The sequence below is a fragment of the Pseudochaenichthys georgianus genome, chromosome 7 (genome assembly GCF_902827115.2).
Source record: "Pseudochaenichthys georgianus chromosome 7, fPseGeo1.2, whole genome shotgun sequence".
In the NCBI taxonomy this organism is placed as follows: Eukaryota; Metazoa; Chordata; class Actinopteri; order Perciformes; family Channichthyidae; genus Pseudochaenichthys; species Pseudochaenichthys georgianus.
The window spans coordinates 4,991,183-5,007,759 of NC_047509.1; the positions used below are offsets into that span (position 1 = coordinate 4,991,183).

Here is a 16,577-nt window from a genome sequence, read left to right on the forward strand (position 1 = left end):
GGAAAAATGCAGTATTTCAGACCAAATGGGTGTACAGGTTGCCGGCCCAAGATTGATATCGCCGTCCCTCTAGAAAGCAGAATAGGAAACAATTTAAAGCTACATAAATACAGCACATAATGTTCCTAAGTGGCGGCACAGGTAGAGCAACATTCATTGGGTTTTAATACGACATGGGATGTTGTACAGACAGTCGTTTCCACATTTTCTAATCCATCTGTCAGTGCAGCTGTCACGATGAGTAGGTGTGAATGAGTGTCTGGACGGTCTTTGCTTTTCTTTTGTCGCTGTATACACGGCGGTGACCTCTACTCCGTGTACGTCAGGAGGAGAGCTTAGGTCAAGGCGATGTCCTTACCGTCAGCTCTGGGAGTTCCTGTGGCAACATTGTGGGATTTTCACACGTCAAACTGGAATGTCTGGAATTCTAGGTGTCACTTTAGAAAAAATATTTTGGCTGCCGCAGAGTTATCCATGTTTGGAGAGCCCTGGCTGTGTGTGTCTACAGTAGATGTTGACAATTACATCTAGATACACATTAATTGTATATATATGGCAGTCCGTTACCGTTCACAAAGGACTTGCATAATCAGTTCTCGAAAAAAACCCTTTTTCTCTGGTAAGTTTCCATTTTGTGGTTTTTGATTCTATTATTGGACGTTTTTAGACTTTCGGTATGTGGAGTATTAGGTAATTACCGTATTTAGTCTCTGGCTGAGTGGCTAGCCTGAATTAAATCATGTCTCAGTTGGTCATTTTGGATAATATTAAGACTGCTTTGGGCCATTTAAGTTGTATATTACATCACATAACAGTTGTGCACCTGTAGTATTTCATCTGCAGTTTCAAAAGAGCAATTTCATGGGAAATGGCCATCTCAGTGGTTAAAGTGCTTTTTCTTGACATTTTCCTACTATTAAGAGGAGGCTGTTTAAAGCGGCACTTTAATCCACACCAGACAAATATCTAGTGGCCATTTAACAAAGAAGTAATTGAGCTCTACGGTCTGATTTCCAGACAGTATTAATACAGACGTCATTATCTACAGTGCAATGCACTTGTAAGAGGAATGCTATTTGAGCTGAGGTTTTTGAAGGAGGGCTAAAAAGAAGGACGGAAAACAAACAGACGGACAGACACAGTGCCGTTTGGGCGTTTATTGTGTCTAAAGGGGATCAGGACAGCTCTGTCTGTGACCTCTGTCGGGTGTGGTGGTGATCCATTGATGCCCGTCATCACAACCCCTCTCCTTACAGGAATAATGAGTCACTATAACGCATTACATCAACATTATAACCATAGTACAACTCCCACGTGCTTTCCGATTTGAGGCTGAACCACTTGCACATTGTTTGCTATGTCTGACTCTTCACAGCAAACCTGCCCTCTTTGCTGAAAGGATACCTGCCGATCTGGCACCTCCAACCTGCCAATGACTGGAAAACCTTCAGCGACACTTGGTGCCAAAACCTCAGACACCAATTCCCAAGTGGTCTGTGTGTTATGCATGTGTGAGATATTGTCCTGGGAAAAGATTTGGGTATTATTTGGGGCTGCCCACAGCCTGTTTATTCACACTCAAATCAGACTTGGCACCACCCTAACCCATTAACTGGCACTCTTGAATATTGTCTGGGTTTGCTGAGGTCCAAATGTTGGCATAAACCTAAAAACATGTTGACGGGTTTCCTTTTTGTTCTATCACATCAGAAATAGGACCAACTTAGGAATGCATAGATTTAGTAAACTGCTTTGATTTAGAAAACAAAGGGGGATTTTTAAATGTGGTTTCAATACAAGGTTTAGGGTTGATTTATATGATAGTAGTTGCTCTGTCATTCATCCATCAATTTCATGTAGGCCTACAGCTATACAGTAACTGTAGGCTAGCTAGCAAGCCTAGCAAGCCATCTTAATTTACATCTACTTACCATTTACTTTGTATTCAAGCATGCTACCTCTAATATGTTCTTTGTGTTGTACCTGAATCAGACTACAAATAAGGAGCCCAAAGACATGCTACCAGGCTATATGCTTTAAGCTAAATGCTAACTCTAGCGATAACAATTCTAACACCCTAGCATATATAATGTTTTAACCATGTTTGCCATCCACGTTGAGAAAGCTTGCTGACGTTAGCTCGATTATAACTTAACACAAAGTAAAGTTCAAGCTGATGGAAATGTCATTAATATTATGTCAAAGTTATTACGGGTATTCCTGAGGAAGTGAGTAATCATTGTAGCCTACCACACTTTATGGCAATCCAACAAATATTTCTGTGTGGAACAACGTAGTGGACAGACGGACACGGCACTTGTTCCTGTCTGATTCCACTGTGAAATCAGTCTTTACGAATAGTAAGGAAATACTGACAAACCGGAACGCTCACATCTGTAAATGTGATTTCTGCCGCGCATGCCTGTAGCACAGTGTCACTTCTTAGTCTCATTACAAGTCTGAGTCTGCGCTCGTTTTTCTTCTTCTCCTACTCTGAGGTATTCTTTGGTTGTTGGACAACTTTTCTGAACATGTGTTAGACATTTCTGCTCCGCTGTGAGAGATTTGGTCGAGTGATTTTCCTTTTAGATCAGTGCATTCTTTTCCAACATTTACAGGACGAATAATATTTTCATTACTCTGCCCTGCAGTTTTTGCATTTGCGAATCAACAAGGAATCCGATGGGGTTTTCCTACATACCATCACATACCAAAACAATATTCGCCCAAACTCAATGAGGGTCATTGTACAAGATTTTGGGGGTTTCTTCCAAGTGTCCACTGTCAGTGAGAGCGATACTTTACTGTCTGGGAGCTCTCCAACATCTGCGTGCTCTGGAAAATGTGTTAAGCCTTTTCTGACTCGCAGTTTAAATGGGCAGAGACTGTGTGATTTCACTATGACTGAGAGTCGCCGCAGTTGTTGATGTCATGACTTAGCTTGGTCTTTTTCATACAGTTATTGTTGAAGCATAGTTAAGCTATTTTACAATGACTTTTACAAGGAAACTCAAAGAGGTGCATTTTTTGTGAGTGTAAATGGTCTGCAAAGGCTAAAATCCCAAAGTTCCCTCCAGAGGGAGTTTTTCTCCCACACACTCCCCCTCCTGTCTGTAACGCCTCCATTGGACTCCTTTGTTTACTTCCGTAACATGGTGACATCAGTATGTAACACTCCTGCTCAGGGACGGGCACAGACATTTTGGGAGGCGGGGGCTCAAGTGAGAAAAAGGGCACTTCCCATAATCATTTATAAAAAAAAATGTAAAACAAAAAGTTAAATATAGTTGCTCTGACTTACCGACCAATTTATTTTAATACCCTCACACTCACGCAATTGTTTAATACTCAACAGAATTCTACAAAAATAATCAGCTGACACACTATCGTATTCACTACGCATAAGAGCAGACAACAAACTAGTGCAGTTATTAATAGTTATTAAATGAGCAGACAACAATCAAAAACATCAGAACTTCAGTCTAATCTCCGACCTGATAATTTTATTTTGTATTCAATCAATATATTTTTGGAAAGGGAAACTGTGCGCAAACAGCAGTAGATATATATTCATTTATTTAAAAAAAAAAAAAAGGGGGGGGGGGGGGGGAGAGCACTTTCTCTGGAGGAAGAAAAAGGGCAGGGGCTCAAGCCCACTTTGATATCTATGTGTGCTGCTGCTTCTATTAGCTGGCGCTCCAACACATTGTACGTGATAGGCTAAGGGCCAGGACATCTCTAAGCTAACCAATCAGAGCAGACTGGGCTCTGGTTTCAGACAAAATACAAATATGAACCTGAAATGAGCACAGCAGGGCCTCTTTAAGATCTTTCAAGAACTTCAAGCCTTGAGAAAAGCATTTTAATTCCAAATAATAGTCTAAGTGAGCTGTACTTGTTACACAATAGAGGGAGAACTTGATACAGACGTGTGTATGTTCTAGTAGAGCCATTACAATGCAATCCTTCCAGACTCTGTCATCCTTGTGGAGCATGGAAAACACGTGGAGTGGCGGCCAAGTTAGGGAAGGCTGAGAGGCCTCGCGGTAGATCTACTCTGTGAGCCACCTGGAGCCCACCTGCCCGGACATGCATACTTTCCTCTTCTCTTTCTTTCTGTCTGTCTGCCTATATTTATAACTCAACACTGGATGTATTCGCTGCCCACCCAGCTCTGTGAGAAAGGGCTGATGTTTAAACTCAGGAATCTGGTGTTACTTCTGACTGAATCTCTCAAACATGAATTGCTTACTTTCTGTTTCATGGACTTTTGCCATAGTGTTTATATTCAGGGGTATTTTGGCTATGACGGCATCTTTGTAACATGATGTAATACATCTCAATCTGTCCCTTGCTGCACCATTGTGGTTGGGACTGACATACATAAACAACTATTGGATGGATTACTGTGAAATCCGGTAGAGTCTTTCACCGACCCCATTTCATTCATCCGGTGGAACATCTCAACATCTACTTGATGGATCGGAGCTACAGTCGCTCAAGAGATTCATGGTTCATAAACGATGCATCTCAATGACTTTGTTGATCCTCGGACATTTCCGAGTGCCACCTTGAGGTTGACATTTATGGTTTTGAGTGAAATAACTTTGATGAATTGTCATGAAACCTGGTGCCCTCCACTGACTTTGCTTTTAGTGCCATCCTCAGGTCATAAATGTTCCAATACGTTGGTCGAATGGTGCATTGAATCTCCCTAGACCAGGGGTGTCAAACTCAAGGCCCGGGGGCCACATTCGGCCCGCGACTTCATTTTATGTGGCCCCACAAGAGCTTGCAAAGAATATAATATGTTTATTATACGGTTACATGCTACAGAAGCACGTTGCCCCCTAAACTACATGTCCCACAATGCATCTCAAATGTCTTTTTTCTCAGAATTTGCCTTTTTTTCTTCAAAATATGCATTTTTTCATAGAATTCCTTTTTCTCAGAATTAGATTTTTATTTCAAAATGTCACTTTTTTTCTCCAGAATTTGGCTTTTCTTTTTAAATCATTTTGGGACATACGCACTGAAAAGACTAGCCCTCGACTTCTGCTTTCAGACGTAGTTAATTATGAAGTTATTACCCTATCCGATGATAATCCAATGCAGAGGCAATGATGTAATATAATACATTATTTTATATATATGATATATTTATATATGTATTTTTATATAGTCTTAAAGTTACAACCGGCCCTTTGAGTGCAACCATAATGCTGATGTGGCCCGCGATGAAATTGAGTTTGACACCCCTGCCCTAGACTGACAATGAGATGATGTGTTTCAATGTGCCCTTTTGCCCTCAGAGAAGTCATGTTTACTTCCAGGCTCTTATTTGAATTCTCTTCAGAGGAAGGCTTTTCTCTCAATGAACGATCAAGTTCTTGCCAGCCTCAGACATGCTGCCCTGTCACCATGGGAACCAGAGGGAAGAGAAGCATTGCATCTCTCTTGAATCAGGCAGACGTTACACATTATGGTTTCAGACTTATTTTAGGTTTCTGTAGTGAAAACTAAATTGTGGAAACATCCACTCTATAGTCGTCTCTTCAATAGATTGAAGCAGCAGTCTGGGAAAACATCAGCCAGATAAAACCTCTTAAATCGGAATCATCGCCACAAGAGCCCCGGAGGTTGTTTGACTTTTAGACAACTGGGCTAATGTATTTTTCTCTCCTCATCTCGTGTTGAGCTGTGTAAACTTAGAACGCCACAAGACTGGAAAGAGAGGGAGGAGAGGAAAAAGAGGGGGAAGACTTGTGTGTGTGTGTCTGGAAGTGGAAATGGGCAGCAGGGAGGAGGAATGTGAAACATTTCTGATGCCGGTCCAGTGGCTGTTTACACGGTAGTCAGCCTGTGACATCAGAGTCCAGACTTTATAAATGTCAGCAGGCAGGAGAATGAGCAGATAGCGAACAGCATTACAGGTCGGTGAGACACACAGAGACACACTGAGACTCACAGAGACACACAGAGACACACAGAGACACACAGAGACACACTGAGACTCACAGAGACACACAGAGACACACTGAGACTCACAGAGACACACAGAGACACACTGAGACACACTGAGACACACTGAGACTCACAGAGACACACTGAGACACACAGAGACACACTGAGACTCACAGAGACACACTGAGACTCACAGAGACACACTGAGACACACAGAGACACACTGAGACACACTGAGCCCCCATGGACCGCCGGCTGTGTGACGGTGTGATCGCTCTGGCTGCTCTGCTGTGTGTGGCTTCACAGGTGAGCCCACTCCTCATACTTACTGTGGTTTGTTCTGAATGAGATTATGATGGGCTGTGAGTGAGGAAGGACGCTGTGTGAGTATTCTTCACTGACTCTATTGATGAATATTGTTGAAGATATTGTTGAAGATTACAACAAGTGTTAGTTTGATAGTGTAGACATAGTATTAGTTATTTTTTGTGTTTTATGAATGAAATTATTTTAAATTTGATTGTAGCCATCTTGTCTTGACACAAATAAGATCACAGTGAACAAGATATGCAAAATATACAAATATTAGGGCTTAAGCTTTAGCATTTTTAATATGTGTTGATTATTTTCCTGAATAAATTCTTAGTTGTTTGGCCGATCAAATGTACAAATTATTCAAAAATGGAGACTACAACTCAAGATGATATCATACCACACAGGATGACTGGATAAAGGAACATTTGAACTATTGCATTGTGTATTTCTATGTTTAATGGTGTTGTGTGTTATGTGTATTGTAAGTACCTTGTTGTACTTAGAGAAGCGTATAACCCATTTCAACTAACATGGGCAATACATTCAATGTAATTGAAGAAAATTGCTTGTTTGTCTAAAAACACAATTCCAAATATGTCATGATAACATGAGATAAAAGGCACGAAACACTCACATTGAAGATGCATTATTTTAGCTTGCAAAATGAATCAAACGAGTCAGAGATACGATCAAAATGGCTGCATATTTATTTTCAGTAATTGACTAATCCTTTCAGACATAAAGACTAAAAAACGAGTACATTAGTGCAACCCTATAGTGACACTAGATACTGCATTAAATAACACATTTTTGTCTTTCGTATTATCATCTTCCTTTTTGAACTTTAAACTGTTTTAACATTTCCGAATAAGGTGTAATGTTCTTGACGTTGTTGTGTTTAATAACAGCTGCTTCATGTTGCTGGGCAGTGAGTAAGAAAGCAAGCAGTGATCAGTGAGACTGGGCTCTCCTGCTCCGGTCTGTTCTGGCTCCATCACTCACATGTAATATGAAACAGTGGTTTGGCCCGGCTGCGTTGGATCCTGGCGTTTTACTTTCTGAGAAAACCAACATTATTTTCTTTACTACTCATGTGAAAATGTAGTCATGAGGATTTCGATATGGTGTCGTGATGGTCTGATAATAACAATGATGCTGTGTCTGCAGGTGCGTTCCCAGCTGTGTGACAGACCCTGCCTTTGCCCCTCAGAGGTCCCTCGGTGCCCAGCGGGCGTCCCCCTGGTGCCCGATGGCTGCCGGTGTTGCCAGGTTTGTGCGCGTCAGCGAGCCGAGCCCTGCACGGAGAGGTTTCCCTGCGACAGTCAGAGGGGTCTGCAGTGCGACTACAGCGCCAGCTTCCCCGGAGAACCAGGGGAGTGTGTCAGTGAGTTCCTCCTCTGACACGCAAACTACCAGCATGTTAGTCTATTTGTAAGGCTCATAGATTCCTGATGTGAACCCGGAAATGTTGAGCCACCCACAGTTTTATGATAGAAATGTATAGTACGGGTCCCCAGCACATATACTCTGCCGGGCACTAACTTGCATATGTTGGGCAATTTGCACAATAAGCATTAATTAGCATTAATTAGCATATGCATAGTTAAAAAATTGCTTGACCGAATTCGAAGAATTTTTAAGTGGTTTTGGAGGTATTTGAGGATGCTGGATCCATTTCTGACATTTCCAGGATCAACCATTATTTAGCATCTGGCAGTTTCTATGTGCTGGGGACCCGTACTATACATTTCTTCATAAAACTTTCAGGGTAGTCAACCTTTCCTTAAGTTTAAACAGCATTTGTAAACTGTGACTGTTACTGTTGTTGTGAAATATCTTGGTTACTTATTTTCTAAGGTTACATTATTGTGAGGTTATCCAAAGGTAACGTTGGTAGGGTCAGGTTTCATTACTTATATATTTAGATACTCAGATTAGGTAACTGATTAAATGCTTTGACATGTAGTAGTTAGTGTACCAGATAACACTTTTAAAGTGCCAGCCCTGACTTCCAGGCTGATGTCTCTGTTTGGAGGAGGCGTTAAAGCCTCAGGCTGCAGGACAAACACAGACAGTTAATGTTTAAAGTCTGCCCGTCAGGAACTCCAAAACGTTTCAACTTCTATTTCCAGAACCGCTGTTGACACATTTCCTCTAATGACTGGCCTTTGAGCCGCTTGATAGATTGCAGAGACAACACTCCCGGATTGAAAAACAGACTCCTCAGTTTCTCAGTGGAGACGCCTGGCTTCCCATAAAACTACATAACCATTGGCAGAGACAGCCGCCCCTGTGTCCTCACCCCTCTCTCTCATTTTCCTCAGCTGTTTGCTCCCCCTCCTTTCTCTCTTTACCTAATCTAATCCTTTCACTTCCTGATTAAGTTTCCCACTTTAAGGGCTCTGTGCGGCGTGTTCCTTGCAGGTCGGGAGGACCTGGGCTGTGAAGTAAACGGCGTCTCTTACCATGACGGCCAGTCGTTTCGGCCTTCCTGCGATACTTCCTGCCACTGCAGCGGCGGGGGGGTGAGCTGTGTGCCAACTTGTCCGCTGAATTTCCATCTCCCCACTTCGGACTGTCCCAACCCACAACGTATCCGGCTACCGGGGAAATGCTGCAAGGAATGGGTGTGTGAGAACCTGGAGAACACAGTCATACAGGACGCCATCACAGGTAACCCCTACAGATGGATCAGTTATGAGCAGGGTCTGACATGGTGGCATGTGACACTATTGTGACCTGCCACAGCCAAGATGCACCCTGTATTTGGCAGGTGGCAGGGGTTAACTTTAGTCCTTCATTATTAGAAAGAAATAAACCGTTAAGAAGGAATATGTATAAAATCAGCAAATGGCTTAATTTATGTTGTAAAGGAGACATATTACGAGCAGCAGTACTACAATAAAAACATCATAGCAGAATTTAAGAGACGACTTTGTCTATTATCTCTCATGTCTGTACTGTAAATATGAAGATACAGTACATCCATCAGCATATTGGACTGGGAACAGGGAAAACAGCTATCTTTGCTCTTTCTAAAAGTTACAAAGTTTGCCTACTAGCCCATCTAAAGCTCACAAATGAACATCTTATCAACTCACAAGCTGTGTCCTTCTGTTTACACTTTTTATATTAAATAACTATCTTCTCGTTTTAGCTTTAAATGTAATGAGCAGACATAAAAAGTGTCCATATTATCAATATGTTCATTGAATTATCTGTTAGAAACGAATGAGACAATTCCTCCAAATGGTTGACTTTTCATTTTAAATTGTATCCTGACATCAGAGCTGGATATTCACAACACATTTGTCTGATGTATTTCCACACACACAGTATTCTATCACTGGTTTTTTTTTGCCACAAAAATTGCCCATAAATGATCAGTCCATATGGCAACATAATCCTTCCCTCAGTTATACGAGGCTCGTCACTGGTGGTCATGTCTGGAAGTTTTTACTGGAGCATTTTTTAATTAAACCGGGGCGTGTCTGGCCAAATGAAAAACTCCCAAAGTCCAAATATAACCAACATTTCTTTTTGGAAAAGTCAAAACATGTTTTTCTCTTAGTCACCAAGTGTCCTAGTTTCACAACACAAACTGTTGCTGTCTAACAAATAAACAAATGAAGCCAAGTAGAGACTATTACTGCATTAAAATGGGAGTGTGTTCGTGAGAAGGAGAGTTAAGGAACTGAAGCCACTCTAAAAACATGCCAAACACTTTCAAACAATGTAATGAGAGCAGCAAAAGAACATTTTGTTCTTGGATACAAAACCTGCAATGTCATCCTCGAAAATCAGCTGATTATTATGACTATACTTTTTAGTTTTGGGAGAAAAAAGGTTTTTCAAATCTCAAAAAGATTAAATATGAATTGTTTATTTTTACGAGGAAAAACAATAAAATGGGACTTACTCGAGAGAGTCCATGAGGTGAATGAGTTCAATCAGCATCTAGTGTACTGCAGAGGTTCTGAAACTGGGACGGGGTCGGATGTTTTACTCTACTCATTGTTTCATTTGGTTTCTTTAGCCATGAGGCCTGGCAGGCTGTGGCCGTCTCTCCCGAGGGATCACCCTCTGAACAAGCTGGTCCTGCCTGCCTCCCCCTGTACGGAGAAGAGCACCCAGTGGAGCGCCTGTTCTCAGAGCTGTGGGGCCGGGGTCTCCACGCGAGTCTCTAACCAGAACCCGGCCTGCAAGCTGCAAATGGAAACTCGACTCTGTAAAGTTCGGCCTTGCAATGCAGCTCGGACTCGCCCGAGGACACCCATGGTGAGCTCAAGTGTATTTCTGCTGCCTTCATGTTCTTAGGTTCTATCTTCATCTTCATCAGAATCAGAATACCTTTATTAGTCCCACAGAGGGGACATTTGCATCGTTACAGCAGGAAAGAGCCACAGACAGCTTAATGTTACATATGTTAAAAAAAGTACTAAGTTATGATATAATATTTTTTTTTTTTTAAATATATAATAAAAAAAATAATTAAAGTAAAAAAAAAACTTTTCAAAATACAAATCCTGTAACAGTTCTCAGGATTTATCAGCCAGGTATATATTACAGTTATCAAACACATGTATATAATGTATATATTGCACATATAGCACATATTGCACATAGTTTGATGGTATTTAACAGCAGCAAGTTACACAATTTATAAAATACAAAATGCAAAAAACACACCTTGTAACGGTTCTAAGGATTTAGCAGCCTGGTATAAATTACACATATATATTGTTGTATATATATCCCATCACCATCCATGCACATCTTTATATGGTCAAACTACAAAATAATGGTTTTGGTTTAATGCGCTGAGTTTTGAAATCATTTTCTCTGAACCTTTATGGTCAATACTTTACTATAAAAGACTTTCTCAGGAATAAATATCTAAAAATCCAAAGGTTACAAGGTAGCCACTCACATCTTTAGGACAAAGGTGACTTAATTCCACCAATTTATTCTCAAACATAAATGGAAGTCTTGTCCAATGCCATGACTTCCACTTTACTTGTGCTCTAAAACAACGTTAGCATGTTTGTTTGACATGGAAAAAACGAAATGGTGAAAACGCAATTGTTTAACTTGAACCTGAAGATCTGTGAGTATGCTAACTTTTTGTGTTTAGGTATTCAACGTCAGAACTTTATAAACTTACTTTTAAGATGATAAACAAATACTAAGCAATGGATAGATACAACAAGGGTTAGTAACAGATATATGCTCATTGTGAACAAAAACTGACATTACAAAGATGTCTCTAAATCAAATGAAAACCTAAAGGTACCCTGTGGAGTTCTGTTGCTGTAAATGTTGTGTGTGCATGCTGTTTTTCCCCAGTGGGGTCAGCAGGGACAGTGCAAGGCCAGCTACACGTCACCAGGCCCCGTCCGACTCGTGCACCAGGGCTGCTTCAGCACTCAGGCCTTCCAGCTCCGGTTCTGCGGACAGTGCACCGACTCCCGCTGCTGCACGCCGTATCACACCACCACGGCCGAGGTCTCCTTCCACTGCTCCACCAGCAGACTGCTCCAGCGACCCGTGATGATGATCCACTCGTGTGTTTGTCATAACAACTGCCCCTACGCCCCCTACAGTAACCCGGCTCTGTGGGGATATCGGCCCTGAGCGGCCTGTGTGAACGCCGGGTCGCTCAGAACAATAAGACTTCACTGAGGCGGAACCACATCCTCTCAAAGACTGACCCAACAAGAGAGAAAAGGATCATTTTAAATATAAACTGTGATTGAGTTGGGGTGAACGCCGATCTTCACACATGCACAATCTCAAACTGCACTTATTCACAACTCCTTCTAATTCCCACACCTTGGGGCGCCATTAATTATGTGTCAAATCCAGACGAACGAAAGAAGCTTTATTTACCATTGTGCTCTTAACACAGAGGTTACAAAGTGCTTTAGATTAATTGGATAAGGGTATGATAGACCAGACTGAGAAGGCAATCAATAAAACAAGTACTACTGATTTGCCTTCTCTGAAACTTCTCCTCTTAAATGTCATTACATTTTAAAATCAATCCTCAAAGTTACAGGGAGCCAATAGAGAGGAATTACAACTGGTGGCATATGTGATTTATCTAAAGTTTTGTTTTTAAAGTTTTCAGAGTGAAGAAATTCAATTAATAATTCTGCCTTCCATATCGAGGCCAACAAAACCCATTTTCTTGTAATTTAAATGAATTGTTCCTATTTAAATATGAAGTGAAGACAGTTGGCCTGAGTGTTGATATGGTCATAAAGAACATTTTAAAGAAATGTTTACATTGCTTACCAGCAATTTACTGTATGCCTTTAAGGGCATAGTTTGTTAGATAGAAAATGATCCCAGAGAATGACCCCAACCTTTGTGTTGACCGATATTGAGCCGTTCATCTTTTAACCTGTACAGTTTTTGTAGTAATGTGACATTGCACTTATTTTTTTTGATTTAATGTTTTGTTGTAAATAATTATATACAGATGTAACTGGAAAATATCTCCATTTCACATATGTGAAACAAAAAACCTGCATTTTTAAATGATTTTTGTATTTTTTATTCATATTTTTTCATATTAGAATGTTCAAAGATTCGTATTTTCCTAATGTATATTTTGTGGCCTTTTTTCATAAATCATTTTGCAGTACACTTCTTCTCTCTGATGATGATCTGAAGGTCACCCTTGAAAAAGAGATCTTTTGATCTCAAGGGGCTTTCACCTGGTTAAATAAAGGCTACAAACAAACAAACAAACAAACACAAACATGTTTGAAGCACACAGAAATAAACAGCAATTTTGGTATTTTATATAAATAATGAAGCCAAATTGATTGACTGTCAAGGTTCATATTAGTATTTAGTGCCTATACTGTGACATGTCACATGTTTTAATGTTCAAAAAGCCCTTTATTTTTCTCATACTGCCTGTGCTGCAGCACCTCTTTTCACCCTCTGTCTGAAACCAGAGCCCAGTCTGCTCTGATTGGTTTTCTGGCTGGCTCTGTTGTGATTGGTCAACGGCCAACCAGAGCCCAGTCTGCTGGGCTCTGGTTGGTCAGCTGGCCAACTCTTGGTCAGCTGGCCAACTCTGTTTGTGATTGGTCAACCATTTAGAGATGTCCCGCCCCTTAGCACATACATATGTTGGAGTGCTGGTCAATAGAAGACGAGTGTTACATAGTGATGTCACTATATTGCAGTGACGTGCGGTGAGGTTCATGGCTGGTGAGGCACTGACTCTTTCAGAGTCAGATTTACAAATATTATATTTTGACCTTAATCGAAATATTCGGTTATTTTCAAAAGCTTTTTTAGTCTGATGTTTCGATTAATTTTAAACAGACCGTTCAACAAAATGATACCCAAAATCTAAATATTGGATTGTTCTTTCTTAGTAAGATCCCATTTTCATTACAATGGTGGTCTTACCTTGACTTGAAGATGAAGTCCATGCTATCCTTCTGGCAGGGCCGGCCCTCGGCATAGGCATTATAGGCGAATGCTAAGGGCGCATCAACCCATAGGGGGCGCCGAAAATTGGGGAGAAAAAAAAAATATTTTAATTTTTTTTTTTTTACATTTCATAACAAAATTTCCCGATTTTGGATCAACAAAGTACATCTTATTATCTTATACTAACAGAACTACGCCTATATTGCGTACAGCGCCCATAAACTATGGCACACCCCACCCCCCCAAAATCAAGTATGTCAAGTAGTATATATAATTATGTTTGTTGTTTGTGGAATCATTTATTGAAAAATGAATCTGAACTGTTCGATCTGTAACGATTATAAACTGAAGCAATATAAAAATGAGCCCCATTAACTGAGTTTTAAACATCCGCATATCCGGTCATAGTCCGGTGATTACCTGCTAACGGAAACTCTGCTACACCATTCTTATTATTATTATTGAAACATGACCGGTAAGTTTTAAATGTGTCCGGTAAAATAAATTCTGTCCCGAAATATCCGCTTACATTCATAATGTCAGCGGAGGGAGGGGAAGTTGCGCTGTGGAAGAGCAGAGTGGCGAGGGAGAGCTGTCATCTTCCCTTTACAAGCTTAAAAAATGTCATATTCTGAAAGCCAAGACTTTGTTTATTTTAAAATCAAACAAAACACCCTAACCCCGAAAAACTAGTTTTTTTACGCAAATCGACGTTTATTTTGAAATGAGCCGTTGCGACTTTCGACTGATTTCGATAGAGCAGGTCACATTATGGCAAATAGGGGGGAACCAGGTCAATTAAAGTACTTATTAAACTTAAATACATTGAGTTTGAGTAAAATACTTGGTTACTGATTAATTTAGGTTATAATATATTAAATTGCAAAGCAAAATGCTGTAGGCCTAATTGATTTATTTTGTCCTTTGGTATTTTTTAAAGGTTTTCAACCTGAAAGAATCCTAATGTGTCCTTGAAAAGTTTAAATAAAGAAAAGGAAAAAGGATTCCAGTTGTCCATGCATCCTCTGTTGCCCCTCAAGCCTCTCAAATGTACAAACACTCACACAAATGCCAAAAACCCAGAGAACTTGACAATACTTATCAGAATAAAATGTTAAATAACACTGCTAGTTAATAACTCTACTTTACTCAGTGGAGGCTCGTCCATTGAGGAAAGGGAGGACCATCCTCCCTAACATTTCAGAGAAAAATAAACTTTGAAGAGAACAATAAATACACCTCAATTTAAAAGATAAGTCTGTTAAAATACAGATAATAGGCTTTGGGACTGAAATGGGGCTAGAGAGGACGAGTCTCCCTTTGGGCGGGTCTAGCCCGAGGCTCTGGATTGGGCGCCTATATCATCAGTGAACCAATCAGCGGATCTGACTGCGCGTCAGAGTGTTGATGGGGAGGGTCATCAGCGATAGAGTTTTTTCTGAACCGGGGAACAGGGGCGCTGCGCCCTCTTACCAACATCAATTCCTTGAATTAGGCTTTGATTATGTTCTGGCCAGCCATCTTGCGGCTCAGCAAAAAATTGGCCCACGGCTAAACTTACTTGCCTACCCCTGGCCTACGTGAAATAAGTTATTTAGAGAGTATGGATGGCGCGGATAAATGTAATAAACGGATCTACAAACATTACATTGGTGACATACAGTGAGATGGTGCAGGCATGCGCTTAGTGCCCGCTTTCCAGCCAGTTTCTGTGGGGTGACGCATTCTGAGGTGAGGCAGAGCTCATCTGTGCCTCACCTTACCCCAGTAGCTGTCTTGAGCGCGCTCACAAAATAAGTGCCCGCGTTAAATTAGTGGCCGCGCTCCAGCCAGTTACGGCCCCTACACACGGCGGCGTGCGTTGCCGCTTGGCGGTGGGCGTGTCTTGAGCTTGAGGAGTCAACGCGAGCAACCCGACCAACAACCAACCACATGAATGTCCCGCCCCGGATATACAAAGCAAAGCATTCATGCTACATCCATGCTGGCTAAATATACTGTCTATGCTTGCTAGCTGTCCATTCAAATGAAATATACTGGATATAAACTCCCCAAACAAGCGAAAACCTACCAGTTTCCCCCACTGTCTCTGCCACCTCCCCCCATGCCTGGCTCCTCCGGTTTGTATCCCTGTATGTAAAGAGGGACTGGTCATAGAGTGATTCCCTACCGCCACGATCATTTTCTCCTCCTTTTGTTGACATATGGGAAATAACTGCGGTCTGGCTCTCCCAACATACACCCGGTTTGATTGGCTACTGCTTGTACGGTCAGATTTACATACGAGGGATTTGATTGGCTGACGCCTCCGTCGAGGGCAAAAGTAGAACATTGCTCTACTTTTGCAGCGAGCACCTCGAGAGAAGCTACGCTTTGCTCCCACAATGCAGTTCGGCGAATCGTGACGTCACCCCATTCAAAGTGAATGGGCAGAAGCGTTGAAGCGGCAACGCACGCCGCCGTGTGTAGGGGCCGTTACTGTGGGCTTACGAGAGGCAGAGCTCGACCTTGCCTCACTTCTTCATCGCTACCCCTAGTTGTAGCAGAGCTCGGCAAATTTGCTGATTTTGACTATAAAAAGCGATTGGAATCATACATAAATCACATTTACAACACAGGTCAGTGGAGACATTTTATTATTATTACTATTTTGTTTTTCCTTAGTTATTTGTCCGTTACATTGGAGTATGACAGGTGAGGCTCTGCCTCCCCTGACTGCACGTCGCTGCTATATTGCCACACAATTCTATTTAACACACTACAGCAGGGGTCGGCAACAGCCGGAGCTATAATCAATACATTAAAGGAATGGTCCACTCATTAGATAATTAATCAAAACTTCA

General features: G+C 41.3%; 1 protein-coding gene across 1 annotated transcript; it reads left to right on the forward strand.

The window, feature by feature from the left end:
- Positions 1-5,917: 5,917 nt before the first annotated feature.
- Positions 5,918-14,759, forward strand: ccn5 (cellular communication network factor 5). Its single transcript, XM_034086382.2, has 5 exons — positions 5,918-6,270; positions 7,447-7,663; positions 8,704-8,952; positions 10,316-10,557; positions 11,626-14,759. The coding sequence occupies exons 1-5, from the start codon at positions 6,208-6,210 to the stop codon at positions 11,911-11,913; spliced, it is 1,059 nt and encodes a 352-aa protein (XP_033942273.1). The 5' UTR covers positions 5,918-6,207; the 3' UTR covers positions 11,914-14,759.
- Positions 14,760-16,577: the final 1,818 nt, after the last annotated feature.

Coding starts and splice junctions, on each gene's coding strand:
- ccn5 (XM_034086382.2), top strand. CDS start 6,208: ATGGACCGCCGGCTGTGTGACGGTGTGATCGCTCTGGCTGCTCTGCTG. Junction 7,664..8,703: donor AGAACCAGGGGAGTGTGTCA/GTGAGTTCCTCC, acceptor TGTTCCTTGCAG/GTCGGGAGGACCTGGGCTGT. Junction 8,953..10,315: donor CATACAGGACGCCATCACAG/GTAACCCCTACA, acceptor TGGTTTCTTTAG/CCATGAGGCCTGGCAGGCTG.